This window comes from Platalea leucorodia, assembly GCF_965183815.1.
Source record: "Platalea leucorodia genome assembly, chromosome: 6".
Taxonomy (NCBI): domain Eukaryota; kingdom Metazoa; phylum Chordata; class Aves; order Pelecaniformes; family Threskiornithidae; genus Platalea; species Platalea leucorodia.
Window position 1 is genome coordinate 38,823,677 of NC_138828.1, and position 18,849 is coordinate 38,842,525.

The 18,849-nt window shown below is 35.9% G+C and overlaps 1 protein-coding gene across 1 annotated transcript; it reads left to right on the plus strand.

Annotated features, from left to right (window-relative positions):
* Window positions 1–1,458: 1,458 nt before the first annotated feature.
* On the plus strand, window positions 1,459–17,027 carry RBM46 (RNA binding motif protein 46; the record flags this gene model as incomplete). The annotated part of the gene is made up of 5 exons (XM_082315062.1): window positions 1,459–1,609; window positions 6,859–7,326; window positions 8,727–9,509; window positions 13,620–13,636; window positions 17,007–17,027. The coding sequence occupies 5 exons, from the start codon at window positions 1,459–1,461 to the stop codon at window positions 17,025–17,027; spliced, it is 1,440 nt and encodes a 479-aa protein (XP_082171188.1).
* Window positions 17,028–18,849: the final 1,822 nt, after the last annotated feature.

The window sequence follows — 18,849 nt, forward strand, 5'->3', positions numbered from 1 at the left end:
GTGGCTTCAGACTGTAGAAAAAGGGTGCAGTTTTAACTGTTCTTGAACTCTTCTTCCCTCTTTTGGCAGTGTTCAGTGCAACAAGTTTGAGTTTACTGCAGTGCTTGAGATAATAGGTTTCTTGGGATCTTGAGTAGTGGAAGTCTAATGAAGAGACAGACACATGAATGCTTATGCACTCTTTACTGTCGTTGATTTAGTTTCCTTTGTTCTCTGCTTTCCAGATACTTCATTAATTGAGGCCTTAACTAGGAAGCCTCATTGTTCAGCAAATAATAGTGAGTTGGCAAGAAACATTTGCGTGAAATTGAAGCTGGTTTTAACTGCTTTTCTTGGAAAAAATAAACTGCTGAGGTCTCAGGACGTTATTTATTGGAGCCTGATCCTGAAGAAAAAACAAGCTGAAAATAAGGGACATTAAAGAACAAACAGGAGTTGTAGCTTATTTTTCTGGTGGTGATTTTTTGGGCAGCATTTCTTTTGGAGAATGAGTGGCATAGCACTTGGACATAGCATTTGGGGAAAGGATTGAAGTGTTGAAGATTGTTTGTCTAAGTATTGCAGACTTTAAGGTATAAAATCTTTAGAAAAGAAGACATAAAGTGGGGAAGGAAAAAGAGGCAGTGAAAAAAAAAATCTGACTTAAAAAGTTAATTTTTTTTAGGGGCTTGACGAGTAAAGTTGGTAATTACCAAATGGGCTCCTTGGTGTGATTGTTTCCCATCACCTAGATGACGGAAACCTAAAGCTGTTGTATGAGATCTTGGCATGCCAGGGAAATAGTGAATAGAGCCGCAACAACTGTACTGATAAACTCTTTTTAGTTTTGGAAATTGTGAAAATGGATAAAGGCATGAAAGTAAGGACCCCAGATGTGGGATTGTTTCAACCCCTTACTTTCGCCAGACAATTCTGCCTAGTTTTATTATATATTGGTTTTAATTAAATTACCGTTGTTCCTGAATTATTTGAATTCTTTATATTAATTAGGCACGGACTTAATGCATTTTTAAGTATTTTTGTACTAAAATACAGTGTTAAAATCGTTGGTATTTCTAGAAAATGTAGTGATAAGAAAGTGGAACTTGTCACTGAGTAGCATATAGGTCTCTACACAACTGTGATAACACGATATATGAAAGAATTCATTATTGTACTTGAAGGGCAGCATACTTTGAAAATAGTTGTGATACCACTTACGAAAGTTTGCAGGTAGAATATATAGTTGCTCTTTAAAGTTCAAGATTATGACAGCTACAGAACAGTGTTTTGAAAGCAAATATATAGATGATAGTAGTTGGATGTAGGATTGAAGCCTTATGCTAAACAAAGTCACAGCAAATAGGCAAGCATAGCATAAGTTGTTTTTCTGTGCTTTGGTAGCTTCTGTATACATATAACAATTTAGAATTATCTGACTTGAAATATCTGCTATGTTCTGTTGAAGCTATTGCAGATATGCATGAGGAAAATAAAGCTGCAGCAAATGGATGTGGCAAAATCCGAAGTGGCACTCAGAATGAGGCTGCTTTACTGGCCTTGATGGAGAAGACTGGATACAGCATGGTTCAAGAAAATGGGCAAAGAAAATTTGGTGGTCCTCCACCAGGTGAGCATTTCTTTTGAGATTATGAAGGTGGAGTTTATTTTCTGTAAGGAGAGCTATACTGAATCAGACTGAAAATGTGTGTAACCCCATGTCCTGTATCTTGACAGTAACCAGTAGTAGGTGCCTAGGGAAAGAGGCTAAGCAACACAACACATACAGGGTCCTGATATGCTTTGCAGTTTCCAGCAGTTTAAGATTTCTTGTGCTAGACTATGTTGAACATTTGCTCTTGCTGGATTTAAGAAGTCACAGCTTTAAAAGCAGCTAAAGTTGACAGCAAAACAAATGTGGAGTTGAAAAAACTGAGTGTGTTCCATATGACTGAGAACACACTTGAAAATGTTTCGTGGCACAGAAGGGACAAACAAGTTGGTGATAGCAGGCATAATCTACTTCATTTCTTGTTTTACCACTTGTACCAGTGAAGATAATGTAACTTGTTTTCAGAGTTGACTAATGTGTTCTCTATATCTAACATAACCTCACGCGCCCCCCCCCCCCCCCCGCTTCATTCTGAGAAGAAAAATTTATAAATGCTGAGGTTCTGGAGCTTTTACCATTCGTTGGATGTATTTTTAACAGTGAAGTACAACAGTCGGAGTTTATCATTCATGTATTATTGTTCTTTCACTTAATACACTGGAAAACAGAAATTGTTGAGTATGTATCCATGTGTAAGCAGATAATAACAGTTGATAAAAGTCCCAGAGAATAAGAGAGATTGTAATGATGCTGTAAAAAAACCCCTGCAATCATCTTGGTTAATTTATGGTGGTTTGGGATGTACTGTAGTGATGCAAACGGAAGACTTACGCACTTAAACTGAAAAGTTACTGCTGCAATGAAAACAAACTTTGTCACTAAAATGTTTTTCTGTATGCCCAATTATATTTTGACTGAAGTCAGTGACAAAAAAAGAAAGTAGAATTAAGTCTTGCGGTATATGAAATATGTACATTGCAATTTGAAAACAGTGGGTATTGTATTTAGTAAACACTTTTCAGGATGTTACTGCATTGGAAGACTTAATTTTTTCTTGTGTATTAAATGCTATTTCAAAAATATGTCTCATACTGTGATTAAGTAGCTTAGCAATAATAAATCTCTTGTAATAGCCCTATCCCCTGCTAAAATACTTCGGCTGAAACTGCTGCTGTGGATTTAGTTTGTAGAAAACGAGTGACACTCACAGGTAGTACAAGGAAAAGCCTTTGTTCAGCACTTTAAATTTGCTCTGCAAAACAAAGTTAAATGGCTTTTAGTTTTAAGTAGGACTAATAAAGGGTGTTTTTGTTTGAAGATGTTGCAAGATCGTTCAACTTTAATTCATGCTTACAGGAATGCTGGAAACTAGTGGGTTTATCTTGTGCTGCAAAGGCCGAAAGTTTGTGAAATAAATGGATAAAACTCAAATGATTGAATTTGTTATTGTTCTGAGTGAAGACACTTGAACAGAGGAAGAGGAATAGTTTAGTAGGTCTATATTTTTTTCCTACTTTTTTTTTTTTTTTGTCATTATTCACCTATTCAAGAGTTAAAACTTAGGTTAAGAAAATAAGTGGCTTCTAGATCATTTAGGTTGAACTTCTGCATATCTTACACATTTACTTTCCGCTCAGTTACTATTGTGTTGAGCCTGATGACTTTGGCTAAGACACATTTTCAGAAAAGTATCTTGGTTTGATTTTGAGAACTCTAAAATGTGGGATTATCTACTCCTACACTTAGCTTGTTACGATGGATACCATCTTTCCTGCTGAATTTGGGCTTTATTTCTAGTCTGAAATAGTTTTTTTGAATTCTCTTGATGAGATACCTTGTACCTGTAATTCTCTGTAATAACACTGTGTCAGTTACCTTTACCTTAACATTTCTTGTTACTCTGATGAAATGGATCAAATGCCTTAAATCTTTATGAAGCATTTCTTTTACTTTGAGTAATTTTTCCAGTGGTGGTGTTGACATCAGCAATGTACAAGAACTTCACCATTAGTCCCGATTGTATCACACGGGGTACAAGAACTCTTCTTTTTGTGTCAGATTATGCATTTACACAAGCAGAAAGAAGGAACATTCTTTGTGCTGCTGTTGCAGTTCGTTCTCACTTGCTGCCTGTGTTCCCATATCTTTATAAGTCATGCTCGTAAGCATGAACTGTATTGCTTGTTGCTATATGTAGTTTAAGATACAGCTGCATCAAAATTATTTCTCTTCAGAAGTTTTTCCGGTCTGAAATTATGTACATACTGTTATTAGCCTGTATAAAATATGCAAATGGTACCTCGTGAAATTGTTTTGAAAATGGCACTGAAAAAACAACTGCAGGGCATCACTGACTATCTGAGGGCTCAGCCTGTTCTTAAATTATTTTAATACTTTTTTTACATTATAATTATGATTAGTTAGAACATTGGGCAGTATTAAGTGTATTTGTTTGGTAAAGTTACTTTTATTAATGAAATTTGTTAATTTTTCTGAAACTAGATGTGTTTGACAAGGTGTATCTTCCATAAATCTGTTCATTGACATTAATTATACACCTTGCCTTTAAATCTTACGTATTTTCGTACTTGCTTAGGCTGGAAATTACCTTAAGTTACTATAAATGGTTTCCTAGGCCAGATTAGACTTGAATGTTTGACATGGCTTGTAAGAAATTACAATTACTGTTTGTAAATGAAGACTTTCACTGTGAATTTTGCTTCTTTAAAATGTGGTTTCTATAAGCTTGTGTTGCTGCCAAAGGACATAGTCTCACTGTCAGCTCTGCTTTCCTGTTGCTGTCTTGTTTATCTGACTGGCACGTTATGCAGAGCAAGCAGCTGATCTGGCTCAAAATTACCCTAAAAATGATCCCCCCCCCCCACCTCAACTGGCAGCAGCACAGCTCTTGTTCAACTTATGCCACTCGTGGAAAACGTTCTCTGCAGAGGCTGGGCGGGGGGGGGGGGGTTAAAGCGAATTTTCAGTGCTTTAGTTGGGTCCTCTGCTTAGATTGCTGCAGACATAATGATGTTATTAGGTATGTAAGCTGTTAGAATTACATTAGGTACGTAAGCCATTAGAATTACATGGAAGAAAATTTGAGATGGCATGGATCTCACTAACAGTTGGAGGATTATAACTATAATGTTGACTGCAGTTTGATTACTTGAACTGCTGCAAAAAAAGGAATCCCGTAATCCATTGTCCAGTGATGAATCAAGTACCCAGTCAAGGAAACTCTCTGGTCAGTTGGTAACCACTTGCGTTGTGCTTTTGGTGAACTGTTTGATGTTTGCTCTGTTAAATGTGTGTCGCTCATTGGCAAATATGCCACAGACCAGGTTTTCTTTAAGTCAGGAGTCATAACTTACTCCCAGTTGGCAGTAATGTGCTGTAATGCTAAGTTAGTATGCAGCTTTAAAATTAGAAGGTGGGCTTTTTGAATGGTAGATGGCTTTTACTTACTGAGAATCACTGTTTAATCAATTACCATGCTGAGGATGATGGTAAAAGTTTGTCTAGTTAATAAATGAATACTGTTATTTAATTTCATGACTTCCCTGCACAATCAAGCAAAGCCTCCTCCCTTTTTTCCTGATGAAGGTGTGCAGTTGCTTTTGTCTTTGGAGCTCCTAAATGGTGTACTGTTAGTTTATGCTTTTTTATGTGGGCAACTGACTGGCACAGTGTGAGTTATGGCAATACTAGCTTGCAAACTGTGTTACTTGCCATGTCCTGTCAGACCTCAGCTGAAGTGGTCATAAATGTTTAGAAGCTGAAAATGATAAAGATGTTGACTGTTGTGTGGAACAGAGCCAGACTTTTTCCTAGGTAAGCCATGGCAGCGTGGCTCCAAATGCATGTCAATTCTAATGCCTTGGTAGTTTCTTTGTGTACCATATAGTTCTTAGTGTACAGCTTATAGATGAAAATCTATTCTGTGAGAAGGCAAAAATTTCCCAATTGTGTTAAAAATTTTTTTCACAAGTAAATTATGTGCTCTTTGATGATACTTACATGAAGGAAAAAGGTTTAAGTTAATTACAAAATCACCTAAATACAATTATTCTGAACTTCATGCCAAAGTAAAATATTTAATTATCTTGTTTTAACTTGTCAACAGTAATTTTTTTTTCATCTTGCTGCCTTATGCTTTGTAATTTCATACTAGTATTTACTTACCAAATTTTGTATTATTTTTTTTCTACCAGCTTTGTACTCCTTGATTTCTCTCATGCAGAGAACCTTTCTTGTCAAAGCTTTAGTAAAAGTTGTTAGTTATGATTTAACTGTTTGGCTGCCTTTGAAGCTTCTGCCTGATTCGTTTGCCTCATTTGTTTTAAAAAAACAACCAAACTTTTTTTGTTTTTAAAATGCATATTTTGGGAAAATGGAGTGCCATTTTTGCAGACCATAACTCCATATTTTTAAATGTACGTATGCCTTTTTACATTATCTGTTGAACATACCTTTCAGCGTATATGGCAGAGATACAAAAGAGTGCGTGAATGTCCTTGGCTTAAGGACAGAAGCATGGACCTTCTTGTAACTTTCAGATGTGAACTAGCGACTTACTTGTTCTGTGGATTTTTATTTTATTTCTTTTTTGCTACCATCCAGCTCCAGCCCGTGAAAACTGTGGCCTGTTTTTACAGGAAAAGTGTTCAGTCTTTTTGGCTATTGAAGAAAGGATGGCTCCATATCCTACCTTCCTTAGGGAGTCCTATTTTAGTGGATGAATGGAGAAGGTAGAAGCAAAATATTTGGACCTTTTTAATGACATCAAGAAAAAAAAAATACTGCACTGGGGACCCTGACCAAAATTTCTTAAAATATGGGCAAGATGTACAGAGAAACATTTGCAACTTTGAAATGTTAGAGTAGAAGATACAACTTAGGTTCTTTCTCTGTTATCACCTATCAATTGTATTAATAACTGACATATAATTTTAAGGGGCAAAAAATGATTGAAATGTAGACTCTTAGAGCAAACTTATCACTATTTTAAATAATGCCAGGTTCAGTGGGTTGTTGTACAGATTCCAGTGAAAAAAACAGAAGACAGAATTAAAAGAAATTAAAAAATGCCATAAGCCCACAATTTATATTTAAACATAACAAAACCAAGAATTAAATAATGGATGAGAATATGCCAGTTTTAAATTGAGACTAAAAATAAATAGCTTCCACCTCCAAATTATGGGGGGGAAGGTGTACCTATCTGGCATTTGTACTAAGATTGTTGTTGAACAATTTCTTTTAAGGTTGGGAAGGTCCACCACCACCTCGTGGATGTGAAGTTTTTGTGGGTAAGATTCCTCGTGATATGTATGAAGATGAATTAGTTCCTGTTTTCGAGAGAGCTGGGAAGATCTATGAGTTCAGACTTATGATGGAATTCAGTGGTGAGAATCGAGGCTATGCTTTTGTGATGTACACTACTAAAGAGGAAGCCCAGCTAGCCATCAAGATTCTTAATAATTACGAAATTCGTCCAGGGAAATTTATTGGTGTCTGCGTAAGCTTGGACAACTGCAGACTATTTATTGGAGCAATTCCAAAAGAAAAGAAGAAAGAAGAAATACTGAATGAAATGAAAAAAGTTACAGAAGGAGTTGTGGATGTCATTGTTTATCCAAATGCCACTGACAAAACTAAAAATCGTGGCTTTGCTTTTGTAGAATACGAATCTCACAGAGCAGCTGCGATGGCTAGAAGGCGGCTAATCCCAGGTAAACCTTTTTGTAATTAAATTGAGTTTTTTGGGGGACCATGTCTCCATTTTGCGGGAGGTGGTGGATCATCCCTGCTTTCCTTTCTTTAAGGTATTTTGAGAGTTACAAAACTACAGTAGTGCCTTTCAGCTAAAGAGGATTTTTTTTTTTTGGTCATGAATTGGAGGGTTTGGTTTTGTTTTGTTTTTGTTTTTTTTAAAGAAGCTGAAATTTAAGCAGTTCTGAGAATGAAAGAGCTGCAAATGAAAGATCTTTATAAACACAAGTTACTGTAATTTACACTGAGATATGTATTTGCTTGGGCACACATCCAGTTTTCACTTGCATGCACTAGTCCCTGCACATGAGTTGTCTTAAACCTGAGCTTAGAAAAAACAGTGCTTGGAATGTGTCCCTTATTTTCTTTGAGTGTTGTGAGTGATGTTGTTGATGTCTTGTACTTTAAAAATGTTTGAAAGTAGGTCTTTAATGTTTTACTAGAAAATAATTTTAAGAGTTTAACAAGTAGAAGACAACTTTTTCTTTGCACCTTATTTTCTACCTTTTGAGGGAGGGGAAAGTAGAATGGATTAAATATACCAAAAGAGGAGGGAATAGGTAAAGGTACAGTTAAAAAGGGAAATCCTGGAAGAGAAAGGAAGACAGATTAAATAGGGAGGAAATTAAACAATATAGTTGGAGAAGCAAAGTCATTAAAACAGATAATACAGCATTGGCCTTGCTGCAATGAATGGCAAAACTCCCTGTATTTTTTAAGGCTAAGATTTAGGCAAGTCTTGCATAAATTGCTGACAGAGTGTTAGGAAGGAGCATTACTTAAGACTTACATAGGGCTTGCAAAGTAATGGGAGAAACATGGCCAGATCACTGAATGTAAAATAAACTAGTTTTGTGATGCTCAAAATCTTGGCTTGAAATGAGTAACAAGGTGGGTTTTTATTTTAGTTTATGGTTTCAGTGTCTGCTGCAACATAGAGTAAGGCTTGTACTAGTGCATATACGTTTAGATGACTTTTTCCAGGTGTTGACCTTACTTTTTAAGGTAGTAGTATTGAAGATGCTGTGTTTACTAGCTAGTAAAATTATATGTTGCTTCTGGTTGCTTTATATACGTGTGCATATGCATGTCACAAAATCACGAAGTCTGTGTTTTGACATTTATGGTGCTTAATGAACCCAAAGGGTGTAGAGATAGAACATTTTGAATTTTTGCAGAGTCTTATTTTCTTCAATAATTCCAAGTAGTAATATTTTACCTATTTGCTTAAGTAGATGCAGGCAACAAAAAACAGTTTCAAGTGGCATGCATCATGTGTGCTTTTTCTAGAGCTAGTTGATAAGAATGATTTTGTTTTCCTTTGCATGTTTCTTACTGATGTAATGCTTCTTTGCTGTAGGAACATTCCAACTCTGGGGTCATACTATTCAAGTAGACTGGGCAGACCCAGAGAAAGAAGTTGATGAAGAAACAATGCAGAGAGTTAAAGTATTATATGTAAGAAATTTAATGATATCTACTACAGAGGACACAATTAAAGCTGAATTCAACAAATTCAAGCCAGGAGTAGTTGAACGTGTGAAGAAGCTGAGAGACTATGCTTTTGTTCATTTTTTCCACCGAGAAGATGCAGTTGCTGCTATGTCTGTAATGAATGGAAAGTGCATTGATGGAGCTAGTATTGAGGTAACACTGGCAAAGCCAGTTAACAAAGAAAGTACTTGGAAGCAACATTTTAATGGTCAGATAAGTCCCGGTTCTGAACATCTCTTAGGGTTTCCTACAAAAGAAGATGGTCATCAAAAATCCTTAGGGAAACCAGCAAGTCTTTCAGTCCGTCTTAATGGTCAGCACAGTCCAGGCCCTCCTGAAGTTGAAAGATGTACATACCCGTTTTTTCCAGGAATAAAGCTTACTCCAATTAGCATGTATTCTTTAAAATCCAGTCACTTCAGTTCTGCAGCAATGCATCTGGATTATTTTTGCAATAAAAATAACTGGGCACCACCAGAATACTACTTGTATTCAACCACAAGTCAGGATGGGAAAATACTCTTGGTATACAAGGTGCTTATTCCTAGTATTGCAGATGGTTCCCAGAGTTATTTCATGCCAGACAAACTCTGCACAACAGTAGAAGGTGCAAAGGAATTGGCAGCACAGTTCACACTTCTACATCTAGGTAAGCATAAATGCTTTCAATTAGTTCTTAAGAACTGAAGCTAGAAAAGTTACTTTAAAACTGTTCTTTGTGTATATATCTTGGCTTGTGTGTGTATATATGAAGTATAAGTTAGTCTACAGAAGCGTTGTTTCTTGTATAGTCAGCTGAGTCTGGACCATCAGGTGAGAGCACTGAAGAAACGCTGTGTAAACATCTGTTCAGTGCAATGCTAGGGTCATTTTTGCTTTCATTTATCTACCATAATGATTTATAAGGAAGAGCTAGATGACGTGTTAAGTGACTTAGGTATAAGGTCATCTGTGTGATGATTATGGTGCTGAAAATTTATTTGAAAGGCTGTCTGTGTTCTTGATTTATTATCAATAGGGAAAACAGAAGTGGTAGATCCATATTCAGATGAACAAGTAGTTTTGGGAAGTTTTTTTTTATTCCTCTTTATGGACATTCTTAAGGCTATTGCAGAGTATCATTACATGGCTCTACATGTGTTATCTTTGCGTAAAGAGTGCTGTCATTTAGTGTTCTTTCTTTTTTTTTTTTTTAACCAGAAAATGGGAGAAAATAGGGATAGAGTTATTCTTAATTACTTCCTAAGTCTAGCATCTTCATTTATATATATTCCATTTCTTAAAATTACAATGCAGCTACTGGAAAAGGGAAGTTTTTATATTATAAAAAGCTATGGTAAAATCTGTTCTTTTCATAACTAAGAAGACAGATCACTGCAGTTCTGACAGTGTTATCCCTGTTGCTCTGTAAAGTGAAATACATAAATAATACAAAATGTAACACTTTTGCCATCAAGTTCCTGCCCAGCATTTTTCAGAACACAGAACTGATTTCTAGTGCCAGATTGTTTCATTAGTAATTGTAGTCATCATCTGATCAAACTTCATCCTCAAAGAAACGAGAATTTTGGCTCTTTGGTGCTCAGACTTGAAGGCTGTTACAGAGCCATACCGTAATGGTTTGAAAACTCCTCATACTTCAGGCAGAGCTTTGTATAATTTATTCCACTTGTTCTATTGAACAGTTTCTCTTCTGCTTAGTTAGCTTTTTCTCTTTCTGGCCTTTGCATCCTGGTATATTTGAAGATGAGATAGGACTGATCTTCATAATTTTTCAAGTATTATGAACCATCACATAATTTCTCTGATCTCCTGAGTAACATTCTTGTGTATTTGTTGCATGGTTTCTTTCAGCATGACTAGATCAGTAGATGCTGTATCATGAAATGAATTCTTGCTAGTCTTTTGTAGAACTACATGAATATTTTTGTCATTACAAAAAAAATGATTCTAATGAATCCTAGAGCCAGAGGTCTGTGGTGTGGTGGTGTTTTTGTTTTTTTTTTTTTTTTTTTTCCTTTCTTTTTGTGAAGAATTACGTTGGAGATGGTAGGCTCATTAAATAATACAAACTAGTTTCTTGTCTAATTGTGTGTAGAAAGTTGGGGAATTTTTGGGTTGTGGGGTTTTTGTTGTTGTTTGGTTTGTTTTGGGTTTTTTTTGGTTTTTTTTGTGTTTTTTTTTGGTTTTTTTTGTTTTTTTGTTGTTGTTGTTGTTTGTTTTTTGTTTTTTTTTTTTTCATTTAGAATTAGAGCAATGCCAGAGTAGTTTGGGAAGGAGTATTTTGGTTTTTGGAGCTGGTGGTAGGCAAGTTCTTTCCAAGTTTCCTATAATATCTAGGAAATTCAAACAGGTTGTGCTTCAAACGTTCCCATCCTTGGAGACATTCAAGGCCAGGCTGGATGGGGCTCTGAGCAACCTGATCTAGTTGTAGATGTCCCTGCCAATTGCAGGGGGGGTGGACTAGATGACCTTTAAAGGTCCCTTCCATCCCAAAGCATTCTATGATTCTATGAATTACTATTATTTCAGTTTATTAATAGACTGCTGTGTTTTTTCACATTCTAGTTTAGAATATCGGCCTTCTTAAGCCATGGACTTCCAGGTTTGAAAGGAGTGGCATTCTCTGTGGATAGTGCCTACTGTGTGTGAGCCCAGCGATGTCTGAGGCATCAGACTTGGTGATTGTGTATAGTGCAGCTCTGGATAGAAGCACAATGAGATCGTACAATACAGTAAATTATCCTTTTCTGATTAGCTGTGCATGCGTACAGGACCCAGGACTGCATCCACAAGATTTAAAGCTTGATTTTGCTTTAGGAATGGAAGGAGGAGAAATGAGAGCAGATAAAGAAGTGTTTATTAAAATGCTTTTACTGAATAATTTTGGCGCAGTGAAACTAAATTTTCAGGGAAATGGAAGCAGAAAGAGTAACTGAAAAGTTAAGTGGAGTCTTGTGTTAGTGATGACTGCTTCTGTTCCTGAGAAATGCTTTAAGAAAGACTTTCCTATTCCCCTCTATTCCCCTCTTTTTTTTTCCCTTTTCTCCCCCCCCCCCCCCGCCTTTTTTTTTCCGTACCTGTTACAGTTTTGGTGGATTGGAAAAGCTACTGCTGATAGCAAACTGTTAAAATAGTGTTGCCATCCTTCTCCTCCTAATACTGCTACTTAGCACTTGTTCTGGAAGTCTCTTGATACTTAGGCTGTGGTGAGATTTTTCTTTTGGATGCAGTTTGTAACAGACTTATTTCAGGCTTGACTGTGATGCCTTTGTTTGCAATGCATGACTGAAATGTAAACAAGCTTTTTCTTCTTCCTTAGAATCTTGCTTCTCTTTGGTTTTGTTTTTGCATGCCCAGAAGGTCTTAGAGGAAGAAGAATCTCCAAAACGCAAAGCCTTATACATTGTCTCCGCTTTAGCAGTGATATGTTTGGTTTGCCTTAGTAGGTCACCTCTTGATACTTTCAGGTGATCAAAGTGATCAGAATTATTTATTTTTAATAATAAAACAGCTAAGTATCTGTGCCTGGTTTTGTATGAATTGTAGGGGGCATTTTACTGGTTGAGCGTCTGTTTCCATTTTTTTTCTAGCTATGAAAATTAGGGCCATACCTTTATAACCCGTGTAATCCTGAACACAAAAGATAAAAAGGATGCTGAACTCAGAATAGTGGTGTGAGGCTCTCCTTCTTTAAAGAAGAATGAAGACAGCTTCAGGTTCTATGCTTGACCATGCATACCTGCCCATTTTGTGGCTTACAGATAGCATTATCTAAAAATAATATTTTCTCTTCTATACTTCTTTGGGAAAGAATCAGCAGAACAACTAAAAAAAGTTAGACTAAGAATGATTATTCACAGCTGTGGTCAAATCCAGAATGCAAACAAGTTTTAAAAAAAAAAAAAAGAAGAAAGTATGTGTTGAGATCTTCATCTCTGCAATTATAGTTACAAGTGCTATAGGGAAAACATTTTAAGGTGAATTTAACTTAACAGTATTTTAAAGCTTTTTAGCACTTCAGTGTGCCGTATGATCACAATTAATGTGAATTCTTACTTAGCAGAATTCCCAAATCCCAGATTTGGTTTTTAAAAGCTGTCCACCTAACAGCCTAGTGCTGGTAATCCTGTCTTTTTATCTTTGAACTGTAAAACTTTTCTTTTGATAGCCTCTGTGCATTCTTGTTTCTGAGGATTTGGCCCTGTGTAGAGCATGCAGAGCCCTATTTCAAAGCAGACATAAATGGCTGACTTTTGAAAGATACACCTCTTTCATGTTGATGAAAACCTTCTTTTTGATGTTGGCATTGTCGTGATACTGAAACATAGCCCTAAGGAGTCTAGAAATAGAATTTCTTTTCCCTATCTAATCTACAGAAGTTGTTTTTGTTCCAACTTAATATATACACTGTGTTGAAAGAAACATCTGAAGCTAGAGAAGGGTTGCTAGATGTGACAGAGGATCCCTCCTTCTGACTGGAGTGTCTGTTGTATGGCTTTGGTATGTTGAATGATGCAGCATGGATGCATGTGTTGTGGGTTTTTTTGTTGTGTTGGTTTTTTTTTTTTTTTCTTTTAATAAGTAGCAGTGATTTTGAGAAAAGTCTGTGTGTTTCTTCTTGGAAGCAACTTTCTATAAGCATGAGTGTACAAAGAAGACACATTCCTTCTGGTAAGTAACTTCTCTTACAGGAACTTAATTTTTTTTTTCCCCACTTAACTTTTGATGATGTGTACAGGGTTTTTTCTTTTTAAAGCATATAAAGAGACTAAGGTAAGTGAATGAGAAAGGGCTGTTTTGATAGAATTTTTAAGTTGGACTGTTGTGATTAATAATCTCAAAGCACTCTGTTGGCTTTTTTTGGTGATATGTATTTCTGTATGTACTTTCACATAACAGAATACTTGGTTGTTACTGCATACAGTAGTCCTGAACAGACAGCAGTACAGCAGTTAACCACTTGGTGTCACCTGAATATTTTGAAAATGATGCTTGGAGAAAATACAGAAAGCTATGATTTCACTGAAAAATGAATAAGCCATATTTTAATGTTACTAGGTAAATCATGAACAGATCAAGGAAGTGAAAAAAACTCAGACTTGTTTAAATATATGGAAATTACATATCTGGATGCCCATTTGTGAGAAGGGAGCAGAGCGACATGTTGAAGTTCCAGAAGGTGAATGTTTGGGGCCGGGGAAGAACAGAATAGGAAAAAACCTGAATGCCCCATAGAAGAAATTAATACCTTTTCCATTAATTTGAATCTCATTTCAACACAAATAAATCTATGTCTTTAGAAGTTACACAACACCTTGGTCGTGTTTGCAAAATGGTGCCTGGCTGTTAAATGTGGTATCCAGTTAGAAAAACATGTGAGACTTCCTACTCTTGCCTGTCCTGGAGGTTGACTAGATGTAAGGCAGCTCCAATTTGGAGATGGTATAGTTGTGCTAATTAACATGGACTCTGTATTCCACCTCTGGTCCAGAAGCAGTGTTAGTGCAGAGTCAGTCCCAAAATAGGAGGTGTTACTTATCATTCAGGTCCTCTGCATCAGTAATGTAGCTTTGTATCTTATGGAATCAACCTGGCTTATCCAGATGACTTTGAAGTATAGGCAGAAGAGAACTTGAAGTTGCATGGATGTGCTCTGAATGTTAGGAGAACTTCCACCTCTTTAGTAAGAGTAGACATCTGAACCCTGGAAAAGCAGAACATTCTTCTGAGAATGATGGGGGGGGGGGGGTGTTTGGGGGTTTTGTTTGTTTGTTTTCACTCACTGCTGGTGGAATTCCACTGCTTTAAGGAAATACCAGAAGATGTCAGAAGCTCTTTCTAGTCCTTAAGATAACACTGTCTGTAGCAAAGACTGAGTCCTAGGGAGTTCTCTCCCTACTGAGTCTGACTTGAGGGTGATGGGGAAGAAGGGAAGAAGCTTTGGTAGTTTCCTCAGTTTTGGGGATCTGCCAGGCTTTAGACATGTATTCCACAACAGGGTAGTTTTTGTTCACTCACATGTGCTATTGCATATGGTGTGTCACTGAGACACAATTTAAGAAATTAATTTTTTAGGTAGAAAAAGAGTATTTTAAAATACTTAATAGAAAGTATTTAAAAGAAAAATATACTGATAAGTCTCTGAATCAAAGAACAGCATTTTAATAACTAACTATAGCATGTAAATAACAGTTTAATTCCAGTTCACCACATAGAATGTATATAGTAAACTGTACTGAAACATACGGAGCAAGCATTACATCTTACTGCTATGAATTCACTTGTTTAAGCTTCTTAAATACTGCATGCAGTAGCAATTTACAAGTCAAGGATAAAACTTGTATAAACTAGTTTGAGTCTCTGTACTCAGCATCTGGGTCTTGGGACAAGCATATCAGTAGACTGCTGCCCTAGATTTTGGACATTAAACTTAAAGGTGTCACAGTTCAAGTAAAATGTTTTATTTTACTGTTTCATTATAAGGATTTTCTTTACTTCAACACTACCTTTGTTTGCTTTATCAAAATTAACTATCTATCTTGCTGTTGGAACAAGCAACGGCCTGGTACAGAAAGAAAGATGTTTAAAAAAAATACAGAAATTGCTGGCGTTGTTTAGCAAATACAAATGGTAAGTGGTGATTGCTGGGGGGGGGCAGCTTAGTGATTTTTAGAAAGGCTCAGAATGTAGTATAAGATGTTCTTTAACAGTATGAATTTAGAAGTCAAATATTTATCAGATGACTTACACATAATGGTTTTTATCACAGCCCCCGAGCAAGCGTATATAACTTTGCTGTCCCTGAATGCAGCATAGTGGGATAGTAGAGGTGAGTGAACCTCCCAGGATTGTGTTTGGTGCAGGTTTTTGCCTCCTCAAAGACATTGTCTTAGCCACACTGTTCGGGCTGTTTGTTAGAGAAGTTGGTTTCAAGGTTATTTCTCCACATACACACCTCTGAGAAGGCTTGTAGAAATACTCTGTCCAGGCTTTTTTTTTTTTTCAAAGGAGACCATAGCTCTACTGCTGTAGACCTGCTGATGGATCACCCCATCTGATGTTCATGTGGATTGTGCAGGACAAAGAAAGGTTATGGTTTTCACTCCTAAAATGACTCTTGAGTAATTTTTCAGTCATTTCTGAATTATTTGCATTTCCTGCTTAGGTTTAAATTTATGTTCAGAAGTGGAGCTATTACTACACTGGTGACTTGGGCTATTTCTTTGGGTAGTCAGTTTCATGTAAAAGAAATAGACTGATGTCTCCTGATTTGCAAAAATTGTTATTTTTTTAACTTCCTTCATTTTACGCTACAAGGGTAAATGTTCTCTTTTTTTTTTTTAAATATGCTATTGTGGATGAATTTAAGTGTGGATGTTTGTCACTTCTGAGGCCTCTTTCATTTTTTAAAATGGGGATTACCATCTTCTCAGAGTGTCGTGAGATTGGTTTTTAAAAGCTTATAAGGCAGTTTGAAAATAGCATTAAATCCATGCTCGGTGTTAACTTTACTGCTGGAAGCTTCTAATCTGAGTCACCCAGGATTTGTCCTGAAGATTCAGTTATTTTTCTGTTGCTGCTGCTTATGGACAGGGAACATAAATTTGTAAATCTGGGCCTGTGTAAAAGAACTTGGAGAAAAATAAGTAAGAAAGATACAACAATGTTGGACTATGTTTATCCATAAAATAACTCAACTGACTTCAGTAGAGTCAGTCACTTCAAAACAGGACTGAATTTACTGCCCTTTTCTAGTCCATTGACAACCACAGTGAAGCTGGATTTTGTTTATGCAGTGTGTGTCTGGCAGAACTTGGTACTTAGTTAAGAGTACACCCTGATTTAGAGCATTAAATATGCTGCTGTGATATGTATGATATGTGTAACAAATTAATACAACTCAGAACAGTGATCTAATATGCACAGTAAAGTTGTCTTCATTAATATTTTGTGTTCAGTGGAGGTGAAACAAAGGGTCATTATTGTAAAGTTTGGTTAATTATACATATATATACATAGGCTGCGAAAATACTTATGGTCAGTACCAAAGAATGTTTTTTTTTTTAAAGTATAAGGCTTTTAGGAAAAAAACCCAACCCTGATATTAATAACGTTCTTATTTTTCATTTCTCTTTTTTACTAGGTCCTTTCTGATGTTGCTTGAGCTGTTGACTAAATAATTTCTTAATGATTTGAGTTAGTATTAGGGGTGCAGAGGAAAGGGAAGAATGCAGCATTGGCATAAAGGCTGTGAATGCTTTCTTTATACCATTATCTTAAGTTCCTTAATAGTTAAGTCCATCTTGGAATAGGTAATGCAGTATGCTTGCTGAAATAAAAATTCTCTTTCTTTCTTCTTTTCCCCTCTTTTTCTGCAGCCAACTGTACTCCCTATTTGGCTTGAACTGCCCTGAAGAAGAAAAGTTTGGAATTTGTTGCTTTGGATCTTGCCATGAAAGAAAGAACACCACCACAGTGATAATTACCAGAAATTCACATTACATGTTTATTGAAGACTAGTCTTTAAAGACTAGTGAAATTGAATGTTAAATTATTTTGGTTAGCTTGATTAAATTTGTTTTGAAAAGATAATTTGTTTAAAAGATTTTTATTACCTGGAATAGTTTATACAACAGTAGCTTATTTTTAGTGTTGAAATAATTTGCTACAATTCCTACTCTTGTATTTTGAGTTTCACACAAAATTTTTACAGCTTCTATTGTAAGTAACGAATCTTAAGCAAACATTAAAAAAAAAAAACAACCCAAACATAAACAAACAAAAAAAACACCAACCAAAACCACACCACCCTGGCAACTATGCCTTTTCATACGTGAACATACATAATATGAAACTTAAATACCACACTCAGAGTTGTTTCTGTAACTTGATGCAAAATTTTATAGGAAGAACATGTCCAATAAAATCTTCGCTTCTGGTATAGTGTTACATCAATGGAGGAGCGGTATTTTGAAGGGCTTTATGTCAACGTACCATCAGGCTACATGAGATATATTGCTGTAGTCATAACATTGACGTTCAATACCTTAGATAATTCTTTGAGACAAAAAATGGCAAGAAAAAATCTTGACACATACAAATTACATGTAGTTTTATGTACGGCTCACTAAGGTGCATTTCCTGTTGTTAGCACCTTTCTGCTGGGACACGTGTGCTTCTGTATTCACAGATGCTTTACTCTTATCCAGGCTATCCCTCATAACCAGCACTTCTACTTGTTTGTGGTAGCCATGTTGAACATCAGCTTGCTCACTTTCTAATCAGGCCATGTTCTTCTTAAAAAAACATCGTTTAGCATTAAACTGAAAATAGTTTTCAAGTTTTTAAATCGGGTATATGTAATTAATTTTGAATGAGCTATCTTTATTTTTATTGTGACTATTTAGCATTTCTCAGTAAAGTGCTTTATTTATTGAAAGACAAAAAATAAAGGCCTTTTTTCTTTTTTAAAAAGTCTGAAACTAATGCAGTAGATCATCTGGCTTCTTGAATTTGGTATATAGTTTCAGTTCCTGGTCAAGGAATGGGCCAAGTAGCATATGTGAAGAGTCTAAGGGCCTGACCTATGCAAGTATTGGATGTAAGCTGTTTTGTCTGAAGAGTGCTTGTCAAAAAGGAATATTATGTAGACAGAAAACAATGCAATGGAAAGATTTAAAGTTGAATAATTTTTCTGAAAAACGGTCAACTATTGTGGTCTGTTACACATTTTAGTTAAACGTGTTTCATCAGCATATTAAATAGTCTTTTGGTGTTAATTTAGGTACAGTTGTAGCAGTTTAATTTTATTTGCATTTGATATTAGCTACGTAGTAGTTGTTTTAAGTGTTGTAATTTTTAATGTTGAAATCATGTGTTTGACTTCTGTACTTGAATTCACACTTATATTAAATTTATGCTGTTAGTATTTGGTGTGTGTAAAAAATACTTATTTTACACATAGTACTTTCAACAGACTAACTTTG